At 45.0% G+C, this 19,913-nt stretch overlaps 1 protein-coding gene across 2 annotated transcripts; it reads left to right on the forward strand.

The window, feature by feature from the left end:
• The first annotated feature begins 480 nt into the window (after window positions 1-480).
• On the forward strand, window positions 481-3,011 carry CXCR3 (C-X-C motif chemokine receptor 3). Of its 2 annotated transcripts, XM_041002115.1 has the most exons (2): window positions 481-690; window positions 1,647-3,011. In XM_041002115.1, the coding sequence occupies exons 1-2, from the start codon at window positions 679-681 to the stop codon at window positions 2,742-2,744; spliced, it is 1,110 nt and encodes a 369-aa protein (XP_040858049.1). In that variant the 5' UTR covers window positions 481-678; the 3' UTR covers window positions 2,745-3,011. The 2 variants fall into 2 exon arrangements, with proteins under 2 accessions (XP_040858049.1, XP_040858041.1); XM_041002107.1 differs by lacking the exon at window positions 481-690 and having other exon boundaries at window positions 1,363-3,011.
• The last annotated feature ends 16,902 nt before the right edge of the window (window positions 3,012-19,913 follow it).

Below are 19,913 nucleotides of genomic sequence, written 5' to 3' on the forward strand. Positions count from 1 at the left end.
CCCACGAAGACAACCCACAAAGGATTTGTGTGGTTGGAAGCAGGCAGATGACACGTAAAGTAACATGTAGTGTACAGCAAGTAGCACCATCACACTAGCTCTTTTCCCTTTCCTTTGTCGATTTGCACGGTGGGTGATGACAAAGAACTGGACTTCACGTGCTGAATTTCTTTTAACTATTTTAATTGGGGAAGAAAAACAGTATTCGCTATAGACGCAATCCATTACACGATACAGTCTTTGCGAACAAGCCAAGAGCAACTCCAGCCCCACACAGAGGAAGCACAAGTTCCCATTTTCCGGGCACCGATCACAGCAGTACTGGAGAAGCAGTTCTTGTCCCTGGCACCAAGGCAGCCTTTCCCTCACAGCTGTGGCAGCTTCTCTTTCAGATCTCTGCCCTCCAAAGACCTGCCCCCACCCACCATCCTGTGTTCTGCCCAAGGACATGGCCTTTCTGGTCCCAGGAGTGTTTGCTTGGTTCCCTGAAATGGGTGAGATAGTAACTATTTGGTGTGGGTGCTGAGGAAGTCTGGAGTAGGTATAACCTCCTGGAAGAAGCTGCTACGAAAACCGTGTGAAACCCTCACTTCCTCTGTGCAGCACAGGTTCCCAACTACAAGCAGCAAAGCAGAGAAGCAAGCAGCACACAGCCCAGCAGCCCGAGCAGCAGGTAACATGGTCTCTGAGGTAAGTACTGCTGCCCAGCCAGGCTAGGCTACAGCCTCTGCTAGACGGCCAAGGGTAGTAGGCTATTCCGGAGTTGGCCCACTGCTCAGTCAGTGGAGGGCTGGGGTGAGCAGGTAGGTGGAGGTGTCGGGGTTACGGTGGAAGCACTAAATAGGGAATTGGGAACTCAGCTTGGTCAGACCATGGGTGAGTCTCTTCCCCTGTCTGACTCCAGTGCCTCAGCTGAAAGCTGCAGAGGATGGTGGCTTAACTACGGGGACCTCTAAGGCTCCCTCCAGCCCTGACTTGGACTTTGAGTCCTGTCTACTGAACTGAGTTGGCCCTAGGAAACCTTGCAGTTCTGGGGTCGTTTGAGGGCAGCTGTGAGGGGACAAAAGATTGCTCCTCGAGTTTGGGGTAGGGGGAGACCCAGTGGACAGCTAAATAAATAGGTGCACAAACCTGTATACAGGGGAGGGGAGGAAACAGACAGAAAGCAGGGCTGGGAGAGGGGTGGCTATACTGACTTACACAAAGGCCCTGCGGTGGGCAGGAAGCTGGGGACCTCAGATGAGCTGAGGAGAGAAAAACAGAGCCATAAGTAGGAGACAGCATGGAGCAGCAGGCGACTGCTAAGAAAGGTGCCTGAACTAGGCGTGGCCGTGAAAGGAGAAAGGAGAGAGCGGCAGGAGAGCTCTGGACACTAGTGGGAGGCCTTTTCTCTGGCCCATCACCTGCACCCCCAGCACCCACAGGATGGCCCAAAAGGGTGAGAAAAGCAGCCTCTGAGAACGGCAGTCACTATCCCGGTAGCTAGGAAGGTAGCTGGAGTTCAGGTGTATCCTGAAGAAAAGGTGGGGCCGGTGCAGGGTCTCCCCAGACCTGGGGGCAGGGGGCACTGCTCAGCAGCTAATTACATGAGAAAGAAGTGTCCGCCAGACCTCAAAGGGGCTCTCCCTCCATCTCTTCCTCGGCAGGTGAGCGGACGCCAGGTACTGGATGCCTCAGATTTTGCCATCCTCCTGGAAAACAGTAGTTGTTCCTACGACTATCCAGATAATGAGAATGGCACCTGCTGCACCTCCCCACCCTGCTTGCAGGACTTCAGCTTGAACTTCGACAAGGCCTTCCTGCCAGCCCTCTACAGTCTCCTTTTTCTGCTGGGTCTGCTGGGCAATGGTGCTGTGGCAGCTGTGCTGCTGAGCCAGCGGGCAGCCCTGAGCAGCACCGACACCTTCCTACTCCACCTGGCCGTGGCTGACACCTTACTGGTGCTGACCCTCCCGCTCTGGGCAGTGGATGCTGCCGACCAGTGGATCTTTGGCTCCTGCCTCTGCAAATTGGCAGGTGCCCTCTTCAACATCAACTTCTATGCAGGGGCCCTCCTGCTGGCCTGCATCAGCTTTGACCGCTACCTGAGCATAGTGCATGCAACCCAGCTCTACCGCCGGGGCCCCCGGGCACGCGTGGTCCTTACCTGTGTAGTTGTGTGGGGCCTCTGCCTGCTCTTTGCCCTACCGGACTTCATCTTCCTGTCAGCTCACCACGACGAGAGGCTTAACGCCACCCATTGCCAGTACAGCTTCTTGCAGGCAGGTCACACAGCTCTGCGCCTACTGCAGCTAGTGGCTGGCTTCCTGCTGCCTCTGCTGGTTATGGCCTATTGCTATGCCCGCATCCTGGCAGTGCTGCTGCTCTCCAGGAGCCAGAGGCGCCTGAGGGCCATGCGGCTGGTGGTGGTCGTAGTGGTGGCCTTTGCCCTCTGCTGGACTCCCTACCACCTGGTGGTGTTGGTGGATATCCTCATGGACCTGGGTACCTTGGCCCGCAACTGTGGCCAAGAAAGCCGTGTGGATGTGGCCAAGTCAGTCACTTCAGGTCTGGGCTTCATGCACTGTTGCCTCAACCCTCTGCTCTATGCTTTCATGGGCATCAAGTTCCGTGAGTGGATGTGGACACTGTTGGTGCGTCTGGGCTGCTTTGGCCAGAGAGTGCTCCAACGACAGCAGCCATATTCTTCCCGCAAAGACTCATCCTGGTCTGAGACCACAGAGGCCTCCTTCTCAGGTTTGTGAAGCTGGAATTGGCCTCCTCTTTTACCCACACAACCTGACAACATGTCTGCCTTCTCACACACACACATTTCTCCCTCTGCTAAGCCTGCCCTGGATCCCTCCAACAACCTTGTTCCTGGAACTCATTGGCAATCGCAAAATCACCCAGTATCTCAAGGAGCCACCCTTCCTGGCTCTGGAAAATTAGCCTAGGCCTCTAGCTCAGGTGTGTTCTCCAAGCCCTCTGAATTTGCTTACTTTCATGTCTAAAATCAATAAACAAGATGATCAGGACCAGGGTGTGTTAGTAGTGGATCACTGACTCAAAGATGCATTTCCTGCTTCTCCCTACCTGGCCCTGGGCCTGTGGCAGCCCATTCTGCCCTTGGTAATATCTCTCTGCTCTACTGGACACTCCTATTATTCTCAGAGCACCACCCAAGTCCACAGATACAAGGTGGGCAGTTAAGCAGTTAGCTGCCTGGACACTGCCTGAATCTAATATGGGGAAGGGACCATCAGACACAAGACAGTCACTGGGTTCTGAAAGTTCAGGCCAGCATGGAGGATGTGGTGAGAGCAAGCAATACCAAGCAGTAAGCAACACAAAGCAGAGGACTCATATGTAGTGAAGCCAGGGCTCAAAATACCGCAGGCTTTCTTAAGACTCAAAGGGAAAGTGGTGTTTCCAAGAATAGAGGGAATGAAAAGGTAGTTTTCCACGCAGAAGGCAGCAGCAAATACACACAAAGAAATTCTCAAAACAAAAATTCTTACTGGAGGAATTAGCAGTAGTTCCAACTAGCTAGAGTTAAGGGTTTGGGGGGTGAAAAGAAGAATAAGACTGACAGGTACCTTGCTATCAGGTGATGGGACCACAGAAAATAATCAGAAAGCTGTATTGATTATTCAGTTGGGAAATGATTCAGGCACTTAATAGGGAAATGGGCTGCAAGAACATCAACAAAGTCAGATGACTTGCCCAGCCACTGGCACATAACCCTCTGCAGGTACACTATAGCAAACACTCTCTCATAGCTACTGGTAGGGTGGATTTGATGGAGGTAATAGGGCTTCTAAGAGGGACAAGTGTCAAGATAACTGAGTTAAGCAAAGGGTGATGGTTGGATCTACTGCACTTTCAGTTCCCCCTAATGATGTGCCAGATGTGCCAAGGTCTAGTTTCATGGGCCAGCTGGGTCCCTGGTGAGCCTACTCTTGGCATGGGGACAAAGAGGAGAATCTGGGCATTTGGCTAGAGAAGCCTTTTCTGTTCTCTTCACACATCCAATTCTATCCAACCTCACGGTTAGGAGTCTGTGGCTGCTAGAACTTTCTAAACTTAGGCAAAATAAAACACCTCCTGCCTATAAAAGCTGTCAGTGATGTTAGACCAGGAAAGATTCTTATGGTACATCCAAAAATACCAGCCCTCCCTACGATGTTTACACTGTAATCCCTAGAACTTGTAAATCTGTTGTCTTACATGGCAAAGAGGAATTAAGGTTGTTAATAAGCAAATTAAAATAAGGAGAGTCTCTTAGATTATCTAGGTGGGCTCACAAAGGTCCTCAGGAGTAGAAGAGGGAGATAGAAAGAGTAAGTCAGGCAGAGATGTCACTGGTACGGAAGGGAAGCAGGAGCCATGAACCAAGGAATGTGATGGCCTCTAGAATCTGGAAAAGACAAAGAAATAAATTCTCTCCCTAGAGCCTCCAAAAAGAAATGCAGCCATGTTAGCACCTTGATTTGAGTAGAACTCATACCGGACTTCTGGCCTCCAGAACAGATAATACATGTGCATTGTGTTAATCCACAGTTTGTGCTCCTTTGTTGTGGCAGCCTTAGGAAACAAACTGAATGCTGACTCCAGTTCTGCTATCTTCCAGAAGCAAGGAGGTGGCTAAGGTAGATGTGGGCAGCCACCAAAGTCAGAGAAACACAAAATGGGGAGTATTCTCCTAGACACATCCTGGAGGGCTTCTAATACTCAGAGTCTTGGACAAAAGATCTGAGTTTTTCCACTCTAGGCGCAAGGGTTCAAAGAACAGATTGAGCCACTATGTGAGATTCAGAGAAAAACAAAACAAAAACATTAAACTTTATTTCATGAACAATTACATAATTCAAGCAACTTTATGTATTATCATCAGCAATGAAACAGTAAACAGTTTGTCTTTTACACATAAGAAGGTTTTAAGATTACATCCGACAGCAGCATGATTTTGAAGTGCTCTGCCTTTCAAAGCTGTTCTCTTCCCAGACTATTTCACTCTCGATCTACCAATCTCAAAATCTTATTTTTCTTTTGCATTTTGTTACACGTGTTTAAGGCAACACAGTTAAAGTGAGGCCCAAGCGAATCCACAGGGCCTCAGATCCCCACGAAGCGTACAAACTGACCAGCAATGCACCGCTGGTTATAAACACTCATCACAACATGAATATCTTTAATGTATTTAAATGCACAATTTCACAGAAGCAGACCTTTTTTCTACAAATTTTATCAATAAAGAATTCAAGTTACAAAAACACACTTTTTTAGATGACCTTAAATATTTCCTTTTTGTTTCTTAGCAACATAATCCTTGCTGAGCCTTTTCATTATTTCCCCATGGGTAATCCCTTCTTTTGACTTAGAAATAATTCCATAATTCTCCTTCACGTATTTGGCAAATGGCCTCACATGGGGCCGGATGGGGGTTCCATCTTTCTGGGTTAACGGCAGCAGGACAAGCTTTCCTCTGCATTTGGCACAGGCAAACAGACTGGTGTTCAGTGATCTGGTGTAGCGGCCAACCCTGGTGAAGAAAGAGACACCATACAACAAAGCAATCAGTCACTGTGCCTCCAGATTAGCTCTCAGATGTTAGTCTTGGACACAAAGCAAGGATGTTCTATGGTTTCTCAAGGATTAGAGGCATGCAGCAGCAACAATGGACAAGCCAACTCAAATGAGAGAAGAGAACGGAGAAAGGGTCGAGGCAGGGGGGCCATTTTCCTTGTTCACTGAAATTACTATACAGCCAACTGGAGGCCACAATAAAGTCATAATTGGAAAATCTCAGAAGAGACGGGACTTACCTGTTCTTGCACTTAGTACATTCATAAAGAATCTTGTAGTTAATCTGGTAGTTATGGCAACGGGTGACCTTAGGCAGCTCTGGGTGTATCATATTGCATTTTCTGGCATAATTCTGCCACATGTCACCATGAGAATCGCGGACACCATCAAGCAGCCAGGAGGCTGCATGGCATAGTTCATGGATCAAAGTATCACGGAGTCGGTCTTGGAAGAGAAATGAAAAGAAATCAAGAGTAGGAAAAAAAATGATTCTCTTCTGGTCTGCTATCCAACAACCCTTCAACTTTCAACCCCCGCCACCCTTACACACACCCTTACACACACCCTTACACACACACACATGCTGGTCACAGAGCTGCCTTACAGAAGCATAGACAGGCAGGCTCCTACCTTCCCAGGATTCTGAAAGTGAAACTTCCACTCACTCCAACTTAGTTTTGCTCAAGGCACAGGGCCCCAACGTGAGCAGCTTTATAGAGCACCTCCCACGTGCTCATCTTTTTACAGGGTACTACTAGAAATACTCTGGGCGAGGTCCACCTTCTGTCCTCCAGAAGCAGGAGCAGACAGGAAAAACTCTAGGAGAATGGGATCTGAGCTGGACCCTGAACAGTGACCGGATTCACAGTTTGAGAAAGACCACTCTGGGGGTGAAGGAAAATGTGAGCAAAAGGAAGCAAAAGAGCACCTTGCTCAAGCACAGCTTGGTAGTGGGACAGTGAGAGATGCAGAGTTCAGGGAACAATCACAGTGGCGCTTGAAAGTCAGGCTTTCGGCTTTGAAAAATCCTCAGTTTCTCAAGAGGACAGCAATGCAGTGGCCTGCAGGAGACTAAATGGAACAGGAAGATGGGTGAGATGATGAAGTCCAATATCCAGGCAGAGAGGGAGAAGTGGAGAAGGAATGACAGGAGTGTCACTGTGAATGGAGAGTTGACTACATATAGGTAACCTTGAATCTTGGCTACTAAGATAATGAAGATTTTGCTGCTGGCAAGGGGAAAATGCAGAGAGCAAAGTAAGCTTTGTATAAAAAAAAAAAAAATCCGTAACTTGAATTCACAACAATGCTGAGACATCCAATAATCTTATGTCTAAGCAACATCCCCCCTCCATCAGAAGTGACAGTTCTAGCTGTAACACAGGCTACCATTACGGAGAAGTTAACGGGCAAAGTTTCAAAAGAAAACAACACCAGGCAGGACTGTCACACCATTGCAATCACCTGCAGAGTCGCAGACTTTCAGAGAAATCTCAATCTTAGCAAAGCGTTGCTTCTCTGGGGACTGTAGCTCACCACTGCTGCATAATCCAGCAGTTTTCAGCATCTTCTTGTTCCAGCCAATCTCAATTTTCTCAGGCATCTGAGAGTGAAGAGCAAATTGAAGGAATCAGAAAGCAGTTCTAGGCAATCCAGAAAAGAGTCGCGCAAAAGTTTGCTTTCCCCCTCTAAAAAAGTAAGAGGACCCTTCTCCCCCTAGGTTCTTGGCTCAGAGCAAGTTGGAGAAAAAAATTTTACTCACAGGGCAAAACAAATCAAAACAGTCCTAGGGGAGAATAAAAGTCATGCTGAAAGTCACATAAAGGCAATTAACAGTCAATCTGGAGGGGGTGGGGGACTGTTGAGACTCCGTGAATGTAGCATTTGTGCTTCAGTGCATAGAGACAGAAAGTCAGTGGCCGAGAGGAGAGACGTACACGCGTGCTGAAATGGATGAGATGAAACTCGTGCCTGAGACCAGCAAGGCTTCAGGTGCTACTCATCTGATGTAACGACTGTCATCATGGAGGGCAGTTTGTGCCCCAGCTTACTGTCAAATTCATTTCTTTCAGCCACTAGTGCATGTCACATCACATTTCAACCAGCAGTGCTTGCCAACTTAATTTTAACCTCCTCCGACATAATTCCCAAGGAACTCTTTTATTTAGTCCTATGCTATCAAAACATGGTCAGAGCTTCCTATGCCCTAAACCCTGTTCTAGGCACGTTATGCGTAACAACTTTTAGACCCTGTCAAGAGTGCTGAGTTAGTAAGTACAGCCGGCCTCTGTACTACAAGTTTCGCATTCACAGACTCAACCAACCACAGATAGGGAAAACTGCATCTGTACTGAATATGGATAGACTTTTCATGGCATCATTCCTTAAATACAGTATAACAACTACTTACACAGTATTTGCCTTCTATTAGACATTATACACAATCAATAGATGATTTAAATGTCCAAGGACACAGGTAAACTATATACAAATACTACACCATTTTATATAAGGGTCTTCAGTGTGCATGGACTTTGGGTTCTGGCAGGGGGAGGAGCAGATCCTGGAAGCAGTCCTTCTTGGATACTATGGGAAGACTGAACAATTATTGTTCCCATTGTACAGACAATAAAAGCAGACTGAGGTTAAATAACCCGCCCCAAAGCACATCACGCTTTCCTGCTACCCTTCAACGTTAACCCTCTTTTCCAGACTGTCAAGCCTCAACACATGTTCTCTCCCCTCTCCGTTCCGTTCTCACCACTCACCACCTTCAAGGGCCAGAGAAAATCTCACTTTCTAGAGATAACCTTAATCCCTGATCACTCGGGCTCTCCGGTATTTCTCCTTCTGCTGGATCTCCTCTGGTACTACAATCTGCCCCACACCCCATAACCCACACACATTCTCTGCTTCTCTCACACATGAATGAATCGCTTTCCCTACCTACCTGACATCACACAAGGGCAATAGTACTTGATCAGCACACCACACAGGACTCAAGAGTTCTGACATTTAGCAGGTGCTCAATAGACATTCATAGATTAACTATACCTTTTGATCAAAGACAGTGAGGTTAATCAGGTTGTAGATTTTCTGTGCCAATTCATCCCTGTTATGCTTGAAATTCTTCCCAGTGTATCGTTTTGAAGTCTCAAGTTCAAGCAAGAAACATCCAGGTATGTTGCACTTGGATTTTCTGGAAAAATGAATTCAACTGACTCAGTTTTGTATAGCTGTAGAAATGTGTGCATATAAAGGTCATGCCAAGAGAAACTAAGCACCTGATCACCCCCACTTCCTTCCAACTCTTTAAATGAGTACATTTCCCAAGCTTCTATTCACACACAGTCATTTGTCTTTACTCTGCAAATTCTTGGAGGTATAAGGGCCATGGTTTCAACTTCAAAAGGACTGATCTTCACACCTGTATACAGTTATAATCTCAAGTTTTCTCTCAAGAACTGGTTCTCAATTTACAACTGCATAAGGCAAATTTCCAACTAATATGAGTATATCTCTAGTACAACACGTTCAATGATCAAACTTCTATTACAACTGGCCACAAACCTCAGAGGCATTTTAAATTCAATTCTCCCTTATCCCATATTCATCTGGGCAGAGTGATAATTCCCCCACATCAGCTCTTCTTTCCAGATCTGGTCTGTTCTCATTGTCAGCACCCTACTTCAAGGTCCTATCTTCCCCTACCAGACCCAGATCTTGCATGTGCTGGTGAGTGATTTGATCCAGCCTTGCTATGGCCTACCTGCAGTCTCAGCTCTTGCTGGCAGGTGTTACAGCCCAACCCAGCTGGGTACAGCCCATACCCTGTCCAAGCTCCCATCCTTATCAGCAGGTGCTAAGACCTGGCATGGCATGGCCTGGTCCCAGATCTAGCCAATACAAATGTTGACAAGTGCTACAGATTTGCCTGGCCTGGCTCTCCTCCGACTCTGGTCCCCATGCTCCCAGAGGGAGCTGTGAACTAGCAGGAGAGTTCCCCCAAGTTCCCCCATCAGGTCTATTCCAAGACACATATCTCATGCATTCCAGTGGGAGCAATGGCCCTGCTTGGTATTATCTGCCCTCAGTTCCAGTCCTTGCATATGTTGGCAGGTGTTGCAGTCTGGCCCTGCCCAGCCTTCTCCCAGCCCCAGTCCCCAAGAGTGTCAAGTGGATTTCCTGTCAGGTGAGTTCTGTGGTTCAGTCTGGCTCGGCCTGACATTACCCCAGCCCTCCATGTAAACCATTAGGTGCTACAGTCCCACAGAGGTGAGCTCACAATTCCCCTGCAGAATCTGCCCCCAGTTCCTGTTCTCTTGCGTCCTGGTGGGTGCTGCAGCCCAGCCTGACACAGCCCACCTCCTGCACCAACACTCACGGGCTGGTACTGCAGCCTAGTCCAGCTCCTAACTCCAGCTTTTGCAAGCACCAGTGGTTGGCTGGTGACGTTATTTAGCCCAGCCCAGGTGTGTCACACGGGAAGGTACCTTGGCCTGACCCAAACATGTCCTCTGGTTTCTCCTTTCTAAACCACTCTGTCTCCAGTCCCTTTGCCTATTTGCGAGAACAGTGGTCCAATCCATGGAAGACCAAAGAAGTCATTCTTTCCCTGTCAAACATGCCCTCAGCTGTTCCCTTTCCAATGTGGAGGGAGGGAGGGAGGAAGGGAGGGAGAGAGGGAAGGAGGGAGGAAGGAGGGAGGGAGGGAGGGAGGGAGGGAGGGAAGGAGGGAGGGAAGGAGGGAGGGAAGGAGGGAGGAAGGATCAACTATGCTGGCACACTGGTGTAGCTAACACATAGTTGGCACACAGCAGGTCCAGAATGCCTGCTGCTTTTCTCCCAGCAGTGTAACACTTGCTTAGGTACTAGACAACCTAGGCAGCTGCCTATAGTTGTAGAAGGTTCTTTTTCTGGTAAACCACAAACCCTCTCCAGATTCATTTTCCTAGTCTGCATATTCCAAGGCTTAGCTCCTACGGAGAATGACAATCTGTGTAGCACTTCATCATTTGCAAATAACTTCCTTTTGCATTAGCACATTAAATCCTTACAAATCACCCTTCAAAGAATTTATTATGACTTTGACCATCTCCACTGTGCAACTGAGGGAACTGAGTGAGGCTAGGTGACTTGCTTAAAGGTCTCAGAGACAAAAAAAAAAACCACTTCTGTCCTTAATCTCATGGTCTCACCACTAAACCACAATGCTACCCCTCTTTCAAAGCCTGATTCAAACAGCACAGAATATAGCACTGACCACATAAAGGATCCATCTTTGCAAAAGAATGACTTATGTAACAGAGCGTTTTTATCTTGGCTGAAACGATCCCTAAGTCCAGAAAGATGATAAAAACAGGAGCAAATGCAGTAACTCTCTGACCTCACTGCTGAGACTAAAGGCTATGCTAAAATGAATGTTAATTCTTTAAATCACAAAATAAGCTCTGTGAAGAGACTGGGTTAGAGGGCTAAAAGAAAATAACAGATAAGGCAAAGGAGTTGAACACCAGGGTCTTCATCTCAAAGCCTAACTCGCCCTTCTCTGCCTCCACTCACAGAGCTTTAGAAGACAAAGTGGTACCAAAAAGGTGGCAGATGAAATCCTGAACTATGAGGAAGGCTTCAGCAAAGAGTGAGTGTACTCAGGGAAAGATGACCTTGGGGCTCAGTATACCCACACCTGGAGGTCTACGTGACTTTACTGCAAGCTGAGTGTCCTCACATCAGAGGAACTAACAATACCCCAAACTGGTTACATTAGACACCATGACCAGAAAATAACCTACACAGGAATAGTGCAAAGCACAACAGGAAGCCTCCAAATTGACACAGGAAGAACCAAGGCAGCAGCTTTAAGAGTCTTGCCAGGGTAGACTTCTTTGGATGTACAGACTGAAAACAAAAAAAAACAAAAAAACACCAAAAGGCAGCTTCGCCCTTTCATCACACCCTCTAGCAAAGCCACCTGGATGCTACACAAGAACATGTCCCTAAAGACCTCGCCATAAAAGGATCTAAGAGAGCACACAAAAAGGTGCTTCTGGCTGCAAAAGGCAGAGACATGGAGACACAGAGAGCCTTCCTGCTCGAGTCGAAGGTGCTCTCCTAGAGCCTGGCACCTCAGCCTTTCACCCCGACCTTAAGATGCATTTCTTGTCTGAAAGCACAAGTTTTTTAAAAAGCACAGTATTTCACACACATTAGCTCTCTCCGTAAGATAATTCAAATGAAAATATATGTTACTCATGGATGAAAGTAAAAACGAAGAAAATTGTGCTTACTGTTTCATAGTTTTAAGGGGAAAAGTACAAACTTTCTAGAATCTAAATGAGAAAACAGGTTAATTTCTTTCTTCGGGTATTAACATGTCTCTGATTTAAATGTTCAACTTGTTCTCAGTGTCAACTATTTATAGCATGATGAACTAGAAATAACCAATATATTGCATCCTTAAGTAACTTTAACGTAACTGTAATAATCACAACGACATACACGAGTAAGAGCAATTATTAATTCAAAGCAGGGACTCTCAAAAAAAAAAAAACCCTTGTTTAAAAAAATTCTTTAAAAGACTCTCACCCTCTCTTCTCAAGTACCCCAATAGACTATGTGACAACTTTTCAGATCACTTCCTGTTCAGTTGAGCCCCGGAAGTACCTACCCAGTGTCACATGTTCCAGCTTTCTGGTCACTGAGTTTCCTCTTTAAGCGCCTGCATTTCTTTCGTCCAGAAACATCTGAAAAGAGAATAGTTCATTTGTATCCTAAAAATCAATAGCAAACAACTGATAGAAATACATACCCCAAAGGAGCCCCCACAGCTAAAACCTGAGCAACACCTATAAATAAAGCTGTCTGAAACCTGCTAACTCTTGCCTTGGTCATTCGGCACGATGTTACCATGTGACTCACACAGCTGCCAATACAGCAAGCTAGACAGCATGCTATCATGAGTAAACGATGAGGGTACCTGGGTGAGCTACCAGAGGCTGGGCTGCACGGATAACAGAGGCACACACAGTCCAAGGAACAAGAGGATGGCAGAGCTCATTCACTTGCCCTATCGAGTGTCTCCCATCCAGGCAGTACTTTGAGCCAATATGCAAGCCAAATGCTTCTTCTCACTCAGACCCATGCTGCTGGCTTTTCTACCCAAAGACTCAGGAATCAATAGTTTGAGTCATCCATTCATTAAAAAACAAAAAGTTATTGCTGGCTTTACCTTCAGACCAGAGATGGTCTCACCAAGAAATCGTTGAACCCACTAGGATAATAAGACACTGGACTTTATGCTTGGTAAATACTCCCAATGAAAGAACCTCAACTGAATTTGAACTGTGGTAATGCAGCAAGGTGGAGAAATCCACCATGGGGAGAGGGTTCGGGGAGGGGTGGGGGGAATCCCAGTGCCCATAACACTTTGTCACATAATGCAATGCAATTAATAATTTAAAAAAAAAGATTAAAAAAAAGGACAAAATTTAGAGGTGGGCATTTGGCACAGCAACTAAGATGCCACTTTGGGATGCCCACTTTCCATATTAGATGGCATGGTCATCAATCTTGGCTCCTCTATTCCTGCTTCGTGTAATGCCCACCCTAGGAAGCCGTGGTGATGGCTCAAGTCCGTGCCACACACATGGGAGTTCCAGGCTCCTGGGTATTTGGGGAGTGAGTCAGCAGATGGAAGGCCTCTTTCTGGCCCTCAAAGGAAAATAACTAAAAATTTTATTAAAGTTTAGATATAGGCCAGGCACAAGGCTAAATCCTGAGAGAAAAACAATGAATAAGAGTCCTCCCATGAAAAGGCTTACTGGAGACTCAGGCAACAGAATCAGAAGCATGTTAAAAGGATGTGATTAGTGCTCTAGTAGAGACAAGTTCTAGAACCTTGGAAACTCAGGAAAAATAAGTCATCTGACTCATGGCTTCAAAGCAAAGTGACAGTTGAGCTGAGTTCTATGAAAAAGAGATGTAGGGACCCGGCGCGGCAGCCTAGCAGCTAAAATCCTTGCCAGGATCCCTTGTGGGTGCCAGTTTGTGTTCTGGCGGCCCCGCTTCCCATCCAGCTCCCTGCTTGTGGCCAGGGAAAGCAGTCGAGGACAGCCCAACATCTTAGGACCCTGCACCTGCATGGGAGACCCAGAAGAAGCTCGGGCTCCTGGCTTCTGATTGGCTCAGCTCCAGGCGTTGCGGCCGCTTGGGGAGTGAATCAATGGATGGAAGATCTTATTCTCTGTCTCTCCTCCTCTCTGTATATCTGACTTTCCAATAAAAATAAATAAAATCTTTAAAAATAAAAGAAAGAAAAAGAGGTGTAGGAAATAAGCATTCCAAGTGAGTAGAACAGCGAAAAGCCAAGATATGGGAACATGGAAAAACCCTGAGCATTTCTCCGCACATTTGCAAAAGGGAGAGCAGCCTTTCTCGGTCTCTAGGAGGTTGTTTAGATGGCACAAGGTCTGCAGGAAGGATAGGCAGACTTGACAGAACAAGCAAAGGCACAGAAGGCACAACTGGTTGGCCAGAACATTTGGTGGGACAGGCATGCTGTGTGTGACTGTCTTACCAGATTTCATGAATACTTTTTTACTTGTCATCTTCTTTTTCTGTGGTTTTTCCACAGTCATGATGGGTTCATCACCTGGCATCCTTATATTAATAGCCTCTAGGCTACTCTCAGAATCACTTGACAGCACAAAAACACTTTCATTAGATGTTTCCTTAACACTATTTTCAAATGAATTGTGCTGTGGGCCAGCAGACTTATGCATATACTTGTTACTTGAAGTATATGTCACAGGATTCCCTTTATCATCTCCATTCTTACTCTCTTTAACTTCCATCTCCTCCTCCCTATATTCCTTATTCTGTATTTTCTCATCTTCCTGTTCTTCAACTCTCACAGCATCTTCTTCTTCTTCATCATCAGTAATAACTATTGGAGGCTCCAGGATGAAACGCCGCTTCTTCTTCCCAGTAACAGTTCTCTCTTTCCGAGTATCATCTAAAATTCAAAAAATCCAGTCATACAGAAATACGCTCCCTCTACGCACTCCTTCTAAGAAGGAGCTTCAAAAAGTTCATGGGAAAAAAATGAACATCTTTTAATTCTATTGTTCTCTGAACTTTCTGAAGTTCATATGCTTCAGCAGATGACCCAATACAAATGCAGCAGGCTGGGTACTGTGGACCACAGGTAACAACCAGTCATTTTAGATCGTTTTCTCTATTATTTTGCCATCTCATCATTTTACTGAGAGCAGTGACATTAAACTACAAAAGGGTTTCAAATCGTTTGTAGAAAATGTAGTGGGGGAATAATACACATTTTCCATGAAGCTTTGGAAGCCACCTCCTAACAAAGTCCAACTGCAAGTTTTTGAATCACATTCTCTCTGCAGCCTGACATAGTTGCTAGCTGATTTCCAAACAGGTCTGGAAGGCTTCTATCATTTCACTGGTCCACAGCAAAAAAGAAAAATTGGAGTAATAAAGCACTGTTTCCTATCTAGCTAAACGTCAATAATTGAAAAGGACTGTCCCTTATTAGTGATTATGTCCTAGCTGCACTTCTGGTGCTTTTTTGTTTTGTTACTACAGAGCTAACAGATGGTAGTTGAACTTTTTAAAATAGCCTTTATTAAACAAGGACAAATTTCCAATTCAATCTTGATCAACAAATTGCATTTTCAAAAACCAGTCCACGGGCAGGCATTGTGGCACAGTGAGTTAAGCCACATTTGCAATTGACATATCCCATACAGAAGTGCCAGTATGAGTCCCAGCTACTCCAGTTCCCACCCATGAGTAGGATACTTACCTTTACTATTCATTTCATGGGTCTTTGGTTTCTTAGCCACAGATAAGTACTCATGATCAAAGTCAGAGTTAGAGTCTTTCACCACACAGCTGAGTGATGAGATAAGGAAGAAAGAAGAATGAATATATGAATACAACCTTCTTCCTTTTATGGCATTTTTGCCTTTCCTAGAGTGAGCATGATTATTTTCCAATTTTCTGTCTTTTCTCCACAGTAACGCCACTCCCCCTTCTCTGGAATTCCCCAATCTTTCCATCATTCCTGAGCCACCATCACTGCCATCTTCTTACTATTTCTTTCCATCCGTCTCACATTTTTCAAAAGCAGGTACCTATTACATAATAAAAATGAAATTAGCTCTGTCAGAGTGTATATATTTTAACAGTTTTGGTGCAAGACAGGCAGTTTATCATGGAAGTGTCCAGGGATTGTCATCTTGCTTTATCAGTGGTGAGGTACAACTGTCTGCAAGCAAAGAGGGACAGATGGGAAGTGGCAGCCCCAGAGTAGGCAGGTTTCTGCTGAACACCACTCTGCAACTAAAGCCAGCGCCTCCTCACTCCATGGGGACAGACTGCTCTGACAGAAGTCACACACAGCAGTGGCCCTGCAATAGCCAAGGTGCCTACGGGGCACACCCCTTGAAATCCTCATTCTTCAATGGTCCCCTACTATGTGCTGCCACCCTCCTGTATTTTCCACTGTCTTATCTCTACTGCCTACTTTTATGATGCCAGAGAAAAATACTTAAACCATTGTCACAGGACTTGTCTGCACCTGTTGCAGCTACAACTATTAATCCAGTTTCACCTTGGTCACCACTTACCGAGTTGATGGGTCTCTGTAAACCTGCTGACTACCCTACCCTTAAAAATTCTTTTTTTTCTTGATCTGCTGCGTATGGTTGTCTTCAAGTTCTTGTCTGTTTCTTCTAGCTTATGTCCACTCCAGCTCACTCTTCTCCTCCACAACTCACCTTGAGATCTATCCAAAGCCCTTTCATGCCAACCCACTCAATTTCTAAGAATTGGATTACCAAACCTGCTATATAAATCTCCTGTACATTGCATATAGATTTCAAATTTCTGACACAAAAAAGCCTTACCATTATATTCCATTTCCACAAGATTTTCAGTCTCCTCACGCAGAATTAATTCATAGTATGGAATGAAAAATCAGTGTTTCATGAAAACATAAATTTAGATTCGGGCATTTGGTAAAGCAGTTTAGATGATCCATAGCCCATACTGAAATGTCCGGGTTCAAATCCCAGCTCCACATCTGCTTCTAGCTTCCTTCCAATGCGTTCCGTGGAAGGCAACAAGTGATAGCTGACGTGATCAGGTCACAGCCATCAGTATGAGAGACCTAGGTTGAGTTTCTGGTTCCTGGTTTCAGCATGGTACAGCTCAGGTTGTTGCAATCATCTGGGCAATGAACCAGCAGATGTGAGATCTATCTCACTGTTTGAGGTCTATTTCTATCTCTGCATTTCCAGTGCACTTTTTTTTAAAAAAATGTTGAAATCCAAACCTAATATGCAATAGGCATTTTTATGAACATTTTGAAGACTCCTTGGCTTAAATTCAATATGCAACTCCAAGAATTTTTGCACCAAAATAAACATTTTTTCATTCCACTGCTTTTTCAGTTGCATTTGAAAGGCAGAGAGATAAGCCAGGACTAAGCCAGACCAAAACCAGGAATCAACAAGACCATCCAAGTCTCCCACACGAATGATAGAAGACTACCCCACTTCTGCCTCCCAGGGTGCGCATTAACAGGAAGCCGGATAGGAACTGAAGGAGCTAAGATTTGAAACAGGCACTCCTATAAGGGATATCTCAAGCGGCATCTTAAACTGTTGCGCCCAGTGTTAATTCCTTCTCATTCGTTTTTTTATGAGCTTTTTGAAATGTATTTCTCAACCTAAACTATTATGGATAATCTAAATTCTCACCTGGATAACCTGTGGGAGAGGCTGACAGTCTACACCGATATGGCCTTACCAAGTGTTTACTAACAGTATCTGTTTCAACTGCTCAGCCATCCACTCTCACTGGTCCCTGCTGTGCTCTACTGCTTGTAAGACATTTTGAATAACAGCCCTACCCACAGGACTAAGCTTCAACATGCCCAAAACTGAACTCATCACATCACTCTCCAAATTCACCTTCTCATAGCACCCCATACGTAAAGTCACCTGGCATTGGACCAAAGCATGGTCCCTTAAAATAATTGTTTAAATAATTGGGGCCAGCACAGTGGCCTAAGAGTGGCCTAAGAGACTAATCCTCTGTCTTTTGCACAGTCATCCCATAGTGGCATGTGTTGGAGTGCCAGCTGCTCTACTTCCCATCCAGCTCCCTGCTTGTGGTCTGGAAAAGTAGTGGAGAATGGCCCCAAAGCCTTGGGATCTGCACCCATGAAGAAGACCCAGAGGAAGCTCCTGGCTCCCAGCTTAGGATCAGCTCAACTTCAGCAGTTGCAGCCATTTGGAAAGTGAACCAGGAGATGGACGATCTCTCTCTCTCTCTCTCTCTCCCTCTCTCTCTCTCTCTCTCTCAGCTTCCCTCTCTGCAAATCTGCCTCTTAAATAAAAATAAAGAAATCCTGTAAATTAGTAAATAAATGCCCAACATCTATCCAATGGAAGTCAGAAGTAGCACATTTTTCTATTTAACATTAAGATATATTTTTACTACAAAATAAGGATTTAATATATGCATTGTTATACACCAGAGTACTTCTTAGGAGCCTTGATAAACCATTTAAAATGTACACAACCATTTAAAATGTAAAGATTCTGTAAATACTGAAGAGGCAACAGTAAATACCACATTTGTCAAAATGCTTCAAACTGTAAACCTTTCAAAACAAAAGGGAATTTCCTGTATGTAAATCATCCCTCAATGAGTTTGACTTTAAAATATAATTAAAACACCATTTTCTTTTTTTTAATACCATTCTCAACATATTATCTTTTTGGGTTCTAGAATTTCGAGTGACTACAACTGCTGATTTCACACATTGGTGCCAGGCCTGATGATTTATGTGTCCCAAAAATGATCAGCAGACATAAATCATAGCTAGCCAGAAGTTGTTCCACTTGACAGAACTATTTGGTTTGATGAGAGAAGTAGAAATAATCAATTCATGTTTCTAATTCAGTCAACAGGGCAACCAGTTATTTTAATTTTTCATCACCTCCTATAGCAACTGGGCAACATATTAATTTATTTCTCACTAGAGCAGCTAAGAACTGTAACTGTAAGAGAGCCAGATTACAGAGATCTTTATATACTGGGATAAACAACTTGAGTTACACAAAGTTATGTTTGAACTGGGGATTAATATGACGAAAGCACTATCTAAGGACAATCATCTGGGGGAAGCATGCAGACTAGATCAAAAACACAGAGAAGGGAGTAGCTTTGTGGCACTGCAGGTTAAGCCGTTGCCTGTGCAGCTGTTGCTGGAACATGACAGTCTAAGTTCTGGCTGCTCCATTCCCAATCCAGCTCCCTGCTAACACACCTGGGAATAGAAAATGGCCGCCTGTCTGTGCCTTTGCCACCCATATGGAAGATCAAGAAGGAATTCCAAGGGTCTGGCTGCAACCTGGCCTAGCCCTCACCATAACAGCCTTTTGAAGCGTGAACCAACAGATGGAAGATGGTTCTCTCTCTCATACTCTCTCCACCCCCTTCATAATTCTCTGCCTTTCAAATAAATGAGCAATTTTTACAACACAGAACAGAAAAAAGTGAGGAGTCCACTTTAAAAGGAATTAAAGTCCTATTTTCTGTATATCTCAATTTTTTTAACTTTAATAAAATTAAAAAGGTGTGGTTGGACATTTGGTCTAGCAAGTTAACAGGCTGATTGGGACTCTCGCCTTTCATTAAACTAGAGTGTCTGGCTTCAAGTCCTAGCTCCATACCTAGTTGCAATTTTCCGCTTCTCGTGGTGCACACCGTGAAAGGAAGCAAGTAGCTGAGTCCCCATCACCCACATGGGAGACCCACATGGACTTCTAGGCTCCTGGCCGCAGTTTGGCCTAGACCCAGATGATAGCATGGACATTTGTGGAGTGAACCAGTAGATAGAAGATGTCTGTTTCTCTTTGTCTCTTAAATAAAACAAGATGAAATTTTAAAAAGAAATGTAAAGGAATGAAAAAAATGGTAGAGTTTGGACCATTAGAGACCGGCAGTTAATGCCTGGTTCATATACACATTCTTTTTATTTTTTGTTTTGATTTAAATAAATCAAAAAATAAATTTTAAAAATATTTGTTGTTGTTGTTATTGGAAAGCCAAATTTACATAGAAAAGGAGAGACAGACAAAATTCTTCTGTCTACTGGTTCACTCCCCAAGTGGCCACAACAGCCGAAGCTGCATTAATCCAAAGCCAGGAGCCAGGAGCTTACTCCAGGTCTCCTATGTGGGTGTAGGGCCCCAAGTCTTTGGGCCATCTTTTACTGATTTCCCAGACTACAGGCAGGGAGCTAT

Source organism: Ochotona curzoniae, unplaced genomic scaffold (genome assembly GCF_017591425.1).
Source record: "Ochotona curzoniae isolate NIBS_2020 unplaced genomic scaffold, NIBS_Ocur_1.0 contig_1274, whole genome shotgun sequence".
Lineage (NCBI taxonomy): Eukaryota > Metazoa > Chordata > Mammalia > Lagomorpha > Ochotonidae > Ochotona > Ochotona curzoniae.

Excerpts from the sequence above, each read along its gene's own strand:
- CXCR3 (XM_041002107.1), top strand. The coding sequence starts at position 1,587 with ATGAGAAAGAAGTGTCCGCCAGACCTCAAAGGGGCTCTCCCTCCATCT.